This window comes from Pseudophryne corroboree, chromosome 2 (assembly GCF_028390025.1).
Source record: "Pseudophryne corroboree isolate aPseCor3 chromosome 2, aPseCor3.hap2, whole genome shotgun sequence".
NCBI lineage: Eukaryota > Metazoa > Chordata > Amphibia > Anura > Myobatrachidae > Pseudophryne > Pseudophryne corroboree.
This window is the reverse complement of record NC_086445.1, coordinates 137931901-137947711: the sequence shown is the minus strand read 5'-3', so window position 1 is coordinate 137947711 and position 15811 is coordinate 137931901. Positions and strand designations below refer to the sequence as shown.

At 46.4% G+C, this 15811-nt stretch overlaps 1 protein-coding gene across 2 annotated transcripts in view; it reads left to right on the top strand.

Annotated features, from left to right (window-relative positions):
• Positions 1-15811, top strand: part of HMGB1 (high mobility group box 1) — a 57647-nt gene that overhangs the window by 29304 nt on the left and 12532 nt on the right. For both annotated transcript variants that reach the window (XM_063951748.1, XM_063951749.1), the window contains exon 2: positions 9546-9707. In XM_063951748.1, the coding sequence (XP_063807818.1) occupies positions 9558-9707 (150 nt within the window). In that variant the 5' untranslated portion in view covers positions 9546-9557. The remainder of the gene's footprint in view (positions 1-9545; positions 9708-15811) is intronic.

Below are 15811 nucleotides of genomic sequence, written 5' to 3'. Positions count from 1 at the left end.
CCCTGCTGAACTTCACAGGCTGGAAAAAAGAGGAGGGGGGCACATTAGCGACGCAGTGAGTGGGAATTGGCATATTATATATAGAAAAGCGCTATCTGGTCATATTTTTTCCAGTGTTTTTAAGCGCTGGTGTGTGCTGGCATACTCTCTCTCTGTCTCTCCTTAGGGCCTGGTTGGGGTTTTGTCCCCTTATAGGTTAATCCCTGTGTGTGTGGGGTGTCGGTACGTGTGTGTCGACATGTCTGAGGCGGAAGGCTTCTCCAAGGAGGAGGTGGAGCAAATGAGTGGTGTGTCTGCGTCGATTGTGCCGACTCCGGATTGGATGGATATGTGGCATATGTTGAATGCAAGTGTGGCATCTTTGCATAAAAGGCTTGATAAGGCTGAATTAGGGGAGACATCAGGGGGTCAATCCTCGGATTGGACCGACTCACAGGGCCCGTCGGGGTCTCAAAAGCGTCCTTTAACACAAGACACTACTACCGACACAGATTCTGATTCCAGTGTCGACTACGACTAAGTCTTATTGCACCCTAGGGTGACTAAAACCATTCAGTGTATGATTGTGACAATAAGGGATGTGTTGCATATTGAGGATGAACCCTCGGTCCCTGACACAAGGGTACACATGTTTAAGGAAAAGAAACGGATTATTAACTTTCCCACATCTCATGAGTTGAATGATTTCTTTGGAAAAGCTTGGGAGACTCCGGATAAGAGACCGCAGATCCCCAAAAGAATTTATATGGCATACTCCTTCCCTAAGCAGGACAGGGAGATTTGGGAATCACCCCCCACTGTGGACAAGGCCCTGACGCGCTTGTCCAAGAAAGTGGCGCTACCGTCTCCTGACACAGCGGCCCTTAAGGACCCTGCAGATCGCAGGCAAGAGACTACCTTAAAGTGTATTTAATGTCATACGGGTGCTGTGCTAAGACCGACAATTGCGTAGGCATGGGTGTGTAGCGCAATTGCAGCTTGGACAGATGAGCTGACAGATCAATTTGATAATATGGATAAGGATACTATATTCCTAACTCTAGCCCATATTAAAGACGCAGTCTTATTTATGAGGGATGCTCAAAGGGACATTGGATTGCTAGCTTCTAGGGCCAATGCCATGTCTATCTCAGCGGCAAGATCCTTATGGACTCGCCAATGGACGGGTGATGCGGATTCCAAGAAACATATGGAAGTACTACCCTATAAGGGTGATGTATTGTTTGGGGATGGGCTGACGGACCTGGTTTCCACAGCTACAGCAGGTAAATCAAATTTTTTACCATATATTCCCCAACAGCAAAAGAAAGTGACACCCTATCAGATGCAGTCCTTTCGGTCACACAAGTCCAAAAGAGGTCGGGGACCCTCTTTCCTCGCCAGAGGTAAGGGCAGAGGCAAGAGAGCACCTGCTTTGGCAGGTGCCCAGGAACAAAAGTCCTCCCCGGCTGCTCCAAAATCCACAGCATGACGCTGGGGCTCCCCTGAGGGAGTCCGCACTGGTGGGGGCACGTCTTCGACTTTTCAGTCAGGCCTGGGTCAGTTCGGACCTGAATCCCTGGGTGTTGGAAATAGTTTCCCAGGGTTACAAATTGGAATTCGAGGAGGTGCCCCCGCGCCGATTTTTCAAATCGGCCCTACCAGCTTCCACATCGGACAGGGATATAGTGTTAGCTGCAATTCAAACGCTGTGTATACAGCAAGTGATAATCAAGGTTCCCCTGCACCAGCAGGGAAGAGGTTACTACTCATCCCTATTTGTGGTCCCGAAACCGGACGGTTCGGTCAGACCTATTTTGAATCTGAAATCCCTAAACCTGTACATAAAAAGATTCAAATTCAAAATGGAATCTCTCAGAGCGATAATAGCCAACATGGAGGAGGGGGAGTTTATGGTGTCTCTGGACATAAAGGATGCGTACCTTCATGTCCCCATATATGCCCCCCATCAGGAATACCTGAGATTCGCTGTACAGGATTGTCATTACCAATTTCAGACTTTACCGTTTGGACTCTCCACGGCCCCGAGGATTTTCACCAAGATAATGGCGGAAATTATGGTGGTCCTGCGCAAGCATGGAGTCACAATTATCCCATACTTGGACGATCTCCTGATAAAAGCGAGATCAAGGGAAAAATTGCTGAGCAGTGTGGTGCTCTCTCTGAGAGTGCTCCAGCAACACGGTTGGATTCTAAATCTACCTAAGTCACAGTTGATTCCGACAACTCGACTACCGTTCCTAGGTATGATACTGGATACGGAACAAATGAAGGTCTTCCTCCCAATAGAGAAAGCCCAAGACATCCAGAACATGGTCAGAGACCTGCTAAAACCGAAAAGGGTGTCAGTTCACCAATGCACTCGAGTTCTGGGGAAAATGGTGGCGGCCTACGAGGCCATTCCCTTCGGAAGGTTCCATGCAAGGACTTTTCAATGGGACCTTCTGGACAAGTGGTCCGGGTCCCATCTGCACTTACATCGGAAAATAACTCTGTCCCCTGGGACCAGAGTGTTCCTCCTGTGGTGGTTGCAAAGTGCTCACCTCCTGGAGGGGTCGCAGGTTCGGAATTCAGGATTGGATCCTGGTTACCACGGACGCGAGCCTCCGAGGATGGGGAGCGGTCACACGGAAAAAAAATTCAGGGTCTGTGGTCAGACCAGGAGTCCTGTCTACACATCAATGTGTTGGAACTCAGGGCCATTTACAACGGCCTTCGACAAGCGGAGAGTTTTCTTCGAAACCTACCGGTTCTGATTCAATCAGACAGTGTCACAGCAGTGGCTCATGTGAACCGCCAAGGCGGGACAAAAAGCAGAGTCGCGATGGCGGAAGCCACAAGGATCCTTCGCTGGGCGGAAAATCATGTAAGCGCTCTGTCGGCTGTCTTCATTCCGGGAGTGGACAACTGGGAAGCAGACACGATCTCCATCCAGGAGAGTGGGGACTTCATCAAGAAGTCTTTGCAGACGTAACACGTCTTTGGGGAACTCCTCAAATAGACATGATGGCGTCACACCTCAACAAAAAACTTCGGAGGTATTGCGCCAGGTCTCGGGACCCTCAGACAGTAGCAGTAGACGCTCTGGTAACACAGTGGGTGTTCAAATCGGTCTACGTGTTTCCTCCTCTTCCTCTCATCACAAAAGTGTTGAGGATCATAAGGCAAAGAAGAGTACAGACGATACTCGTTGTCCCAGACTGGCCTCGAAGGGCCTGGTACTCGGATCTACAAGAGATGCTCACAGGAGATCCCTGGCCTCTTCATCTGAGGGAAGACCTGTTGCAACAGGGGCCCTGTGTATTTCAAGACTTACCACGGTTACGTTTGACGGCATGGCGGTTGAACGCCGAATCCTAGCGAAAAAGGGGATTCCGGAAGAGGTCATCCCTACTTTAATAAAAGCTAGGAAGGAGGTGACGGTAAAACATTATCACCGTATCTGGCGAAAGTATGTGTCTTGGTGTGAGACCAAGAATGCACCTACGGAAGATTTTTATCTGGGTCGTCTTCTCCACTTCCTACAGACAGGAGTGGATATGGGCCTGAAATTAGGCTCTGTTAAGGTACAGATTTCGGCCCTCTCGATTTTCTTTCAGAAGGAATTGGCTTCTCTTCCAGAAGTCCAGACGTTTATAAAGGGAGTGCTGCACATCCAGCCCCCTTTTTGTGCCTCCAGTGGCACCATGGGACCTGAACGTGGTGTTGCAGTTCCTAAAATCACACTGGTTTGAACCGCTTAACAAGGTGGAGTTGAAATTTCTTACCTGGAAGGTGGTCATGTTGTTGGCCTTATATCAGCAAGGCGAGTGTCAGAATTGGCGGCTTTGTCACACAAGAGCCCCTACTTGATTTTTCATGTGGATCGAGCTGAATTAAGGACACGTCCGCAATTTTTGCCTAAAGTGGTTTCTTCGTTCCATATGAATCAACCTATTGTGGTGCCTGTGGCTACAAGTGACCTGGAGGATTCTAGATCCCTGGACGTAGTCAGGGCCTTAAAAATTTATGTAGCCAGGACGGCTACAATTAGGAAAACAGGCTCTGTTTGTCCTGTATGCGGCCAATAAGATTGGCGCTCCTGCTTCGAAGTAGACTATTGCTCGCTGGATCTGTAATACGATTCAGCAGGCTCACTCTACGGCTGGATTGCCGGTACCAAATTCGGTTAAGGCCCATTCCACTAGGAAGGTGGGCTCTTCTTGGGCGGCTGCCCGAGGCGTCTCGGCATTACAACTTTGCCGAGCGGCGACTTGGTCGGGGTCAAACACTTTTTTGCTAAATTCTACAAGTTTGATACCCTGGCTGATGAGGACCTAGCGTTTGCTCAGTCGGTGCTGCAGAGTCATACGCACTCTCCCGCCCGATTGGATGCTTTGGTGTAAACCCCATGGTCCTTACGGAGTCCCCAGCATCCTCTAGGACGTAAGAGAAAATAAGATTTTAAACCAACCGGTAAATCTATTTCTCCTAGTCCGTAGAGGATGCTGGGTGCCCGTCCCAGTGCGGAAACTCTGCAAGACTTGTATATAGTTGTTGCTTACATAAGGGTTATGTTACAGTTGACATCGGTCTTGGACCGTTACTGTAGTTTGTTCATACTGTTAACTGGTTATGTATGTTCCAGGTTACATGTTATGATTGGTGTGGGCTGGTATGAATCTTGCCCTTGGATTTATAAATCCTGCCTTGTATTGTCCATCTCTAACTGAGGTCTGGAGGAGGGGCATAGAGGGAGGAGCCAGTGCACACCCATAGTCATAGTTCTTTTTAGGTGCCCTATCTCCTGCGGAGCCCATCTATACCCCATGGTCCTTACAGAGTCCCCAGCATCCTCTACGGACTAGGAGAAATAGATTTACCGGTAGGTTTAAAATCTTATTTAAATAAAAAGCAGGTTGTGACTTTTCCTCCTTCAAAGGATTTGAATGCGATCTTTGAAGAATCCTGGGCTAACCCAGAGAAGTAATTTACCCTTCCCAGTTTCTCGGCTGTCTAAGAAAATAGTTTTGCCTGCCCCTGGTTCAGCCTCTTTAAAGGATCCGGCTGACCGTAAATTTGAAACAACCCTAAAATCCATATATACGGCTAACGGAATGGTGCTCAGGCCCACCATTGCTTGTGCGTGGGTAGGTAACGCTGTGGAAAAATGGTCTGACAACTTGCTTGTTAACATAGACACAGTTGACAGGGATGAAATAGTCCTAACTCTCGGCCATATCAAAGATGCTGCAGCTTACTTAGTTGAAGCTATGAAGGCTATTGGGTTGCTGAGTTCAAGATCCTCCGCTATGGCGATTTCAGCCCGCAGGGCGCTGTGGATCCGCCAATGGAATGCTGATGCGGAATCAAAACAGAATATTGAGGCGCTTCCTTACAATGGTAAAGCCCTCTTTGGAGACAAGCTGGATGCCATGATTTCAACAACTACATCAGGCAAGTCAGCATTTCTGCCTTCTGCAGCTGCTCCACCTAGGAAAGGATTTCATTCTCATACGATGCAATCCTTTCGACCCAACATGTCCAAAAAGTCAAAGGGTACCCCCTTCTTCGCAGGAAGAGGTAAAAAAATCTACAACACCATCAGGCTCGCAGGAGCAGAAGTCAACAGCTACTTCTGCTAAAACCTCAGCATGACGCTGGGGCTCCCCTGTGGGAGTACGGTTCGGTGGGGGCACGTCTACTGTCTTTCAGCCAGGTCTGGGTTAACTCAGATCTGTACCCTTGGGTATTGCAGATAGTATCCCAAGGGTACAAATTGGAATTTCAGGGCCTTCCCCCATGCCGATTTTTCAAATCAGCCTTACCAGCTTCTGTTCAGGACAGAGCAAAAGTGCTGAACGCAATACAGAAATTATGTCAAGACAACGTAATTTCCTTAGTTCCTGTGTCACAACAGGAAAAGGGTTTTATTCAAGCCTGTTTGTAGTGTCGAAACCGGATGGCTCGGTCAGACCGATTTTAAACCTAAAGACTCTGAACCTTTATTTGAAAAGGTTCAAATTCAAGATGGAATCCCAGAGAGCGGTGATCTCCAGCTTGGAGGAAAAGGAATTTCTGGTATCGATGGACATCAAAGATGCTTATTTACATGTTCCCATCTACCCGCCGCATCAGGCATACCTGAGGTTTGCGGTGCAGGACTGCCACTACCAGTTCCAAACATTGCCTATCGGGCTCTCCACGGCTCCGAGAATATTCACCAAGGTGATGGCAGAGATGATGGCTTTTCTTCGCAAGAAAGGAGTCAAAGTCATCCCATACTTGGACGATCTCCTCATAAAAGCGAGATCCAGGGAGAAACTAGTGCAGAACATTGCACTTTCTCTGACGGTGCTTCAAAAGCACGGTTGGATCATAAACCTTCCAAAATCACAATTGGAACCCACAATGAGGTTATCATTTCTGGGAATGATATTGGACACGGAAGCACAGAAAGTATTCCTACCAGTGGAAAAGGCTCTGGAGATCCAGAGGATGGTCAAACAAGTTTTAAAACCAGCACGCGTATCGATTCATCAGTGCATCCGCCTGCTGGGGAAGATGGTAGCGGCCTACGAGGCTCTACAATTTGGCCGATTCCACGCCAGGGTGTTCCAATGGTACCTACTGGACAAGTGGTCCGAATCGCACCTACACATTCACCGGAGGATAATCCTGTCAACAAAAGCCAGTATTTCACTCTTGTGATGGCTTCAAAGTTCTCACCTCCTGGAGGGACGCAGGTTCGGGATTCAGACTTGGATCCTGGTGACCACAGATGCAAGCCTCCGAGGTTGGGGAGCAGTCACACAAGGGGAAAGCTTCCAAGGACGATGGTCAAGTCAAGAAGTACTCCTTCACATAAACATTCTGGAATTGAGAGCTGTGTACAACAGCCTTCATTAAGCGGCACACCTTCTTCAAGGTCGTCCCATACAGATCCAGTCAGACAATGTAACGGCAGAAGCTTACATAAACCGCCAGGGCGGAACAAAAAGCAGAGCAGCTATGGCAGAGGTGACAAAGATACTCCTCTGACCAGAAAGACATGCAAAAGCTCTGTCGGCAATTTTCATTCCGGGAGTGGACAACTGGGAAGCAGACTTCCTCAGCAGACACGATCTCCATCCAGGAGAATGGGGCCTCCACCAAGAAGTCTTTGCAGAGGGTAGCAGATTGTTGGGGCGTTCCTCAAGTAGATATGATGGCATCACGTCTCAACAAGAAGCTTCGGAAATATTGTTCCAGGTCGAGAGGCCCACAAGCTATAGCAGTGGATGCACTGGGGACCCAGTGGGTGTTTCAGTCGGTGTATCTGTTCCCTCCACTTCCACTAATACAAAAAGTTCTCAAGATCATCAGAAGAACAAGGGTTCGAGCAATTCTCATTGCTCCAGACTGGCCAAGGAGGGCTTGGTATCCAGATCTTCAGGAGTTATTACTGGAAGATCCTCAGCCTCTTCCTCTTCGCGAGGACCTGCTTCAGCAGGGGCCGTTTGTTTATCAAGACTTACCGCGGCTGCGTTTGACGGCATGGCTGTTGAGCGCCAGATCCTAGCCCGTAAGGGTATTCCCAATGAAGTCATTCCCACACTTATTCTGTCCAGGAAAGGGGTAACGTCCGAACAGTACCATCGTGTTTGGAGAAAATATGTATCTTGGTGTGAATCCAAGAAGTCTCCTGCGGTGGAGTTTAAATTAGGACGTCTTCTCCTATTTCTACAGGCGGGTGTGGATGCTGGCTTGAGATTAGGGTCTATCAAGGTCCAAATTTCGTCCGTGTCCATTTTCTTTCAGAAACAGTTGGCTTCCCTTCCTGAGGTCCAGACGTTCGTGAAGGGGGTTCTGCGCATCCAACCTCCCTATGTGCCTCCTGCGGCGCCATGGGATCTTAATGTGGTGTTGCAGTTCCTTAAATCGGACTGGTTTGAGCCTCTACAAGAGTTTCTCACTTGGAAAGCGGTCATGCTGTTGGCCTTGGCCTCAGGCAGACGAGTGTCTGAATTAGGGGCTCTGTCACACGAGTCCTTATTTGATTTTTCATGAAAATAGAGCTGAACTGCGGACGCGTCAGCATTTTCTTCCAAAGGTTGTGTCTTATTTCCATATCAACCAACCTGTGGTGGTGCCAGTGGCTTCTGACACCTCAGCCGTTTCAAAGTCCTTGGATGTCGTCAGAGTGTTGAGGACTTATGTTGCAAGAACGGCTCGGATAAGGAAAACAGAATCTTTGTTTGTCCTCCATGACCCCAACAAGATTGGGGGTCCTGCTTCTAAGCAGACTATTGCGCGCTGGATCAGAGGTACCATTCAGCACGCTTATTCCACAGCAGGATTGCCGTTACCGAGTTCGGTAAAGACCCACTCTACAAGGAAAGTGGGTTCTTCCTGGGCGGCTGCTCGGGGTGTCTCGGCGTTGCAAATTTGCCGAGCAGCTACATGGTCAGGGGAAAACACGTTTGCTAAGTTTTACAGGTTTGACACCTTGGCTGCTGACGACCTTCAGTTTGGTCAGTCAGTTCTGCAGGAACATTAGCACTTTCCCGCCCGTACTGGGAGCTTTGGTACATCCCCCATGGTACTAAAATGGACCCCAGCATCCTCTAGGACGTAAGAGAAATAGGATTTTAATTACCTACTATTAAATCCTTTTCTCGTAGTCCGTAGAGGATGCTGGGGTCCATTTTAGTACCATGGGGTATAGATGGTTCCGCAGGAGCCTTCGGCACTTTAAGACTTTTCAACAGTGTGAACTGGCTCCTCCCTCCATGCCCCTCCTCCATACCTCAGTATAGGAACTGTGCCCGAGGAGACGGACAACTTCGAGAGAAGAATTTACATTAAACTAGTGGCGAGATTCACACCAGCTCACATCATACCAAAAACATGTCGCCTAACATGGCCTTTAACATAACCCATGCTAACGTGCATGCATAACGTAACAGCAACTGCTGTAAAACATCTTAACACATGAGAACCTGTGTAAAAAGACAAAACTTAATTTTGCAGGAAAAATGAGCACTGGGCGGGCGCCCAGCATCCTCTACGGACTACGAGAAAAGGATGTACAGGTAGGTTATTAAAATCCTATTTTTTTCAACCTAAGATACTTTGTTACTATGCTTACAAGTTGAAGTAGTATGCATTTTAAAAGAATCCAAAATTTAGAATAATTGTTATTATAAGTTTGCTTTATGATTCACGTCTGATTTTTCAAAATTACTGTATTAACACTGAAGGGAAGGAACATACATCTACAGCATTTCCCACCCTGGCCTCACATTAACAAAGCAATACAGTTTGCATATTTAGATTGCTAAAGTTAAAGCTTAGTATTTTATGAAACTGCATCCCACATTCTGTGACAAACAAACAGTACGCCAGCATTTCTTAAAATGTAGTTAGAATATTAACTGCAGTAATTCATTTTATAAAGTTTGTTTTAGACAAGTAAACCATAACAATAAAATGTGGACTGACTTCAAATACAGGTTTACAGCAATATTAATGAATTGAGCTTCTATTGTTCATAGTATTTAATAGAAACTGCCATGTCTTAACAGAACATTGCTAAAATGGGGAAAGGTGATCCTAAGAAGCCAAGAGGGAAAATGTCCTCCTATGCTTACTTTGTGCAGACTTGCAGAGAAGAGCACAAGAAGAAGCATCCTGATGCATCCGTAAACTTTGCAGAGTTCTCCAAGAAGTGCTCAGAAAGATGGAAGGTAAAGATGTGTGTGTAAACCCCCTTTACATAAATGTCGTTATCGTTTATTTTTGGCTGAAATCGTCCAGTGTGTATGGGGGCAATATTGGTGACCGATGAACGATGTGTGCTTCCGCACACCGTTCAGCGATCACCAATATTGAGCTGACATGCAGCTCAACCTGTCAATGTCTGGCTGAGCTGCATATTCAGGAATGCCAGCGGTGACATCACTGAACATTATCATTGAACAATAACGTTTAGTGTGTACACACTGCATCGTTGAACACTATACCGTTCAACAATATAGTTGACCATCGCTGGCAATCTCGAATCGCCTAGTGTGTGTATGGGTCTTGGTGCAATCTAACAATCTACAACCAAAGAAAATATGAACTTCATTCAGAGTTGGATGCAAATGAAAGTTGTTGCTTTTTTAATTAAGAATCGAACATTAAACACAAGGCTTTGCAATACAGAATAAACTAGTACAATAATACCCCTTTCAGACCGCCACCCCTGAACAGGGGTTATTGCCACATGAACGCGCATAACCGTGACCCGGTATTTTAACCCTGGTCGTGAGCAGGGTTGAACGTGTGTTCAACAGGATCCGGTCTCTAGGTCGACACTATCTAGGTCGACCACTATTAGTCGACAGGGTTTCTAGGTCGACAGGGTCTCTGTCGACATGTTCTAGGTCAAAAGGTCGTCATGAGTTTTTCACACTTCTTTTCTTCTTTTTTTGAACCTTTTCATACTTAACGATCCACGTGGACTACGATTGGAATGGTAATCTGTGCCGAGCGAAGCACCTTGCCCAAAGCAAGGGGACACGGTGCACTAATTGGGGTTCCCGGTCACTCTACGAAGAAAACGACATGTAAAAAACTCATGTCGACCTAAAGACCCTGCCGATCTAGAAACCCTGCCGAACTAGTTATTGTCGACCAATAGTGGTCGACCTAGTTACTATCTACCTTCCATACCACACCCGTATTCAACCCAGCTCACTGTGCAATGTAAACGGGAGCCGGGTTGTTGCGACCCGTTTCCTGTTCACTCTCTGTGTACGGGCGGCGCTTGGAGATCATGTGATCTCCAAGCGCCGCGTCACCGCTGACATCACCAACCCGGCAATTTGCCAGGTTGCAGTCAGCGGCGGCTGGGAGCCTGAGGCAGGTCGCACACTGGGAGCTCCCAGGTGCGACCCGCGACAGGCAGTCTGAAAGGGGCATAATCGGAATAATGTAATATAAAGTCCAGCAGTCCCGTGTATTAAACATATAGGGTGGGATTCAATTCTTTTCACCCCTTTCCACACCGATTCTGTTTCTGCCCTCAGGGGCGTGGTATCATTATTTCAGCTTGCTACCCCTGGAGTAGGGAGGCACCCAACCCTTTACACAGCTAAACCTGATCACTGTGGGCGCGATAACGGATATCATTTTAGAAAGGAAATTGGGCGTGATATGTCATTTGAATCTCACCCATAGAACGCCAACAAAAAAAATCACTCCTGGAATATGTATTCAACATGAATAACAGCAGTCATCAGGGAGAATAGTGTCCATCCAGAGAAAAAAATGTGTTGAACCCTACGTAGTGAATTTGGATAGTAATTGGTGGATCTCCAGCAAGCATTCAAGGTTTAGACCACTAGTAGAGAGGCCTAAACTAATGTGACTCTGTCTTTGGTTAGAGAGAGAGATCCTCTTCCAGACTTTAAAGAAGGCGGTTTATTTCTGTTTATGGGGATAATGTATCAAGCAGTGTAAACACCTGGGAGAAGTTGCCCATAGCAACCAATCAGCTAGTACCTATCATTTTATAGATTATACTTTATAAATACTACCTTAAGTTGAGTTGTTGTTATAGGCAAATTCTCCACTGGTCTACTTTTCCACTCTTTTCACTGCTTGATACATCACCCCATTATATAATGAAAATACAGGATAACCAGGATGGATACAGTTGTGAAGGTTTCTGTAGTTTTGGGTGTTACTGTTTGGTGATCACCAGACATTGGAGCTGATTCAGAGTCACACACAAGTCCATTTTGTGGATGGAGTTTGCTATTTGCTTTTTCTAGCACTGCTGATACTGCTTAGCCTGCATATGCAACTTTGTGCAACTACGTACAATTAAGAGTCTTGCACATCTCAACTACATTTATGACTGAGTGTATGTAACTGGGCTTTTACACAGGGTCATGTTTATCTCAGACTTGTGTGCAACCCCCAATCATGGATAAACTTAAAACCTGGACCGTTGGGGTGCCTTGAGGGCAGCGTTTGAGAACCTCTGGCATATATCATATTATGTTAACACTAATGTAATGACACCCACTATCGCCGCAGCTGCGGGGAATGCTGGACTTTAAAAAAAAAAAAAAAGTGGCAATCACGGACCTCCGGCGATCCCGGGCGTCAGTACATCCGGCCCCTAAGTTACAGATCTGTTTATAGGCTATCATACACAGTTGAGGAACAATGGATAATCCTGTGAAGAATTATTCAGAAAATAACCACACCTATCCATGAATTAAATCCAGACATCTTTGTTTGTAGGTGACCATGCCTCAGCGTTCTTTATAAAGAGTCCAACAAGATGTGTATATATAATAAACTGTGATAGGTGGTTAGCTGTAGTTAGGGAGACCAATCCTGGGATCGGCGGGATCCCGGCCCAAAACCGTCCGGGATCCAATCCCGGGATTTAAGATCCAATCCCGGGATTTAAGATCCAATCCCGGGGATTAAGGGATCAACGTTGAGCGTCCTTAAGACGCTCAGACGCTGCCCGGCTTCCTCCTCCCAGCGCAGCGTGGCATGCAGTGAGAGGTCACGCTGCACTGTCATGCGCCACCGGGAGAATGCAGCTGATGTGTCCCGCCCGCCCACTCCAGTTCTATGGTGAGTTATGTGTGCGGGGCGAGGGGGGTGGCCACACAGGGAATCGTCTATCCTGGGATTGACCATTTTTCAATCCCGATACCCAGGATTGAAAAAAATGGCCTGGGATTGGCTTCCATAGCTGTAGTACTAGAAAATTGTGGTAGCAATGTTAGAATCCCAACTTCCAGTGTTCCAAGTTTGGTTCTAAGCAAGCAGAGGGCCCATTAAAAGTAGCAAGCACCCAGTAACCCTAGTTCCACCTTTGCTATACGAGATGGTGAAAGTTATTCAATTGATAGGTAAAATGATATTTGCTGCTAGAGTAGCTGTCTTTCAGCCAGCTTTATGCAATGTTTTCATAGCAGTATAGCACTCTTTTCATAGACCTCAAAGCTCTATTAATAGTACAATGGATGAGAGGAAGACTGACCTTTTGGCCCTTATTCTTACATTTTAGTAGGGATTCCCTTTGGCTTATTCTGCTGTATTGATGAGGGTTTTGTGGGTGGCATGGGCTTTGGCTGATGAGCTGTTTCAGGCAGCCACTTGTTCCTTGGTTCATACTTTCCAAATCTTTATAGTGTCAGTGTTTTTATATACTCTGATGCCACTTTTTGTATGGAATTCACCTGAAGTGGCAGCTGTAGGACACCAGCATGGTCTCCGTATCCCCTTCTGTGTATTAGAATATGGGATTTTCTCTTTGTATCTACTGTACATTAAATCCTTTCCTTTGGATCTCCTCTCTAATACTTTATAAACGCGACACCATGTCATGTTTTCTCGCTTTATTTTGTGTCTTTACAGTTGTTTACTTTGGGTTTTGATAGAGACGTAACAGATTCTGCTGGATGGGGGATACAGAGGAGGGACTTTGTGTTCAAATATATTCAGCGAAAGGAATTTAACAGAAGTAAAAGCATCTTGGTTTTTAGTGCCCCATCAATAGCCTAATGATCTCTGGAAATGCTCTGCATTTGTGATAATTCTGATAATGTGAATAGATACTGATATTAGTCAACATGAATTAGGGTACACCGTTCTGAAATGCACATTCATGACTTTTGACCAAACCCCTATCTGAACTTCATCGTGAGGCAAATTCAGTTAGCGGCAAGGTTTTACGGAACTTAGCTCTCTACTATAATGCATGTTATCTAGGCAGGATAATCTTGCCTGTTTTAGCTCACACCCCATAGAGGTACAGTCAAGATTTTCTGTCCCACACTTAGCCACAAAGCTTAATTGTATCTGCCATTATGTGTTGGCTAAATGGAACATTAGGTAGAAAGCATTTTTAAAACGTAACGGGTTCTGTAATCCACACATTAAAGTGTGTGGCTGTAAATCCACCTACTACTTTTATTCCTGGATAATCCTTTTCTCTTTTTACTTGGTTCAATGCTTAAGCCATACATAGGGTCAATTTAATTAGTCGCAGTAAATTACAGCGGCCAATTGATCCTTGGGGAGTAATTCAGTTATCTCCAATAGCCTGCACTATCGTGGATTTTGTTTCACCTGCCCAGTTCAGGAGAAACAAAATCTATGATAAGTGTAGTTTTTTCACTGCTGCAATCACAAAAACACATGAATCTTATCCCGAGTCCTTTTTTTGTTTTGCAAACTAGCGAGTGAATTTTACTGTGAAAAAAGGTCATTAATTGAATTGCCTGATAAAATCATTGAGCAAAAATTCACAATGAAGCCGTTTTTTTAAGTAAAATTTATCCATAATTTATGTGAGCTGTATAAAGTTGAGTATACAATACATTGTAGGGTCAGTCCAATTAGGTGTGAGTTGGGTCCTGCGAGCCGTTCTCACACCGAACTCTTACTGCAAATTACATTTGCAACCCAATTCCAAATGCGCTTTGCTTTTCTAGATTAAATTTGCAAATTATTATTTTTTTATTGGATTTTTTTTTTGCGTGCAGCCCCCTGAGCTAGTGAAAAGGTGGGAAAAAATATGTGGTTTAAAATAAAAATTTACTCACCGGTAATTCTATTTCTCGTAGTCCGTAGTGGATGCTGGGAACTCCGTAAGGACCATGGGAAATAGACGGGCTCCGCAGGAGACTGGGCACACTCAAAAGAAAGATTAGGTACTATATCTGGTGTGCACTGGCTCCTCCCTCTATGCCCCTCCTCCAGACCTCAGTTAGGGAAACTGCCCGGAAGAGCTGACATTACCAGGAAAGGATTTGGAATCCAGGGTAAGACTCATACCAGCCACACCAATCACACTGTACAACTCGTGATAACCATACCCAGTTAACAGTATGAACAACAACTGAGCCTCAGTAACAGATGGCTCATAACAATAACCCTTTAGTTAAGCAATAACTATATACATGTATTGCAGAGAGTCCGCACTTGGGACGGGCGCCCAGCATCCACTACGGACTACGAGAAATAGAATTACCGGTGAGTAGATTCTTATTTTCTCTAACGTCCTAAGTGGATGCTGGGGACTCCGTAAGGACCATGGGGAATAGCGGCTCCGCAGGAGACTGGGCACATCTAAAGAAAGCTTTAGGACTATCTGGTGTGCACTGGCTCCTCCCCCTATGACCCTCCTCCAAGCCTCAGTTAGATCTCTGTGCCCGAACGAGAAGGGTGCACACTAGGGGCTCTCCTGAGCTTCTTAGTGAAAGTTTTAGTTTAGGTTTTTTATTTTCAGTGAGACCTGCTGGCAACAGGCTCACTGCATCGAGGGACTAAGGGGAGAAGAAGCGAACTCACCTGCGTGCAGAGTGGATTGGGCTTCTTAGGCTACTGGACATTAGCTCCAGAGGGACGATCACAGGCCCAGCCATGGATGGGTCCCAGAGCCGCGCCGCCGGCCCCCTTACAGAGCCAGAAGACAGAAGAGGTCCGGAAAATCGGCGGCAGAAGACATCCTGTCTTCACCAAGGTAGCGCACAGCACTGCAGCTGTGCGCCATTGCTCCTCAGCACACTTCGGTCACTGAGGGTGCAGGGCGCTAGGGGGGGGCGCCCTGAGCAGCAATAAAAACACCTTGGCTGGCGAAAATACATCACATATAGCCCCCAGGGCTATATGGATGAATTTTAACCCCTGCCAGAATCCATAAAAAAGCAGGAGAAAAGTCTGCGAAAAAGGGGCGGAGCCTATCTCCTCAGCACACTGGCGCCATTTTCCCTCACAGCTCAGTTGGAGGGAAGCTCCCCTGGCTCTCCCCTGCAGTCACTACACTACAGAA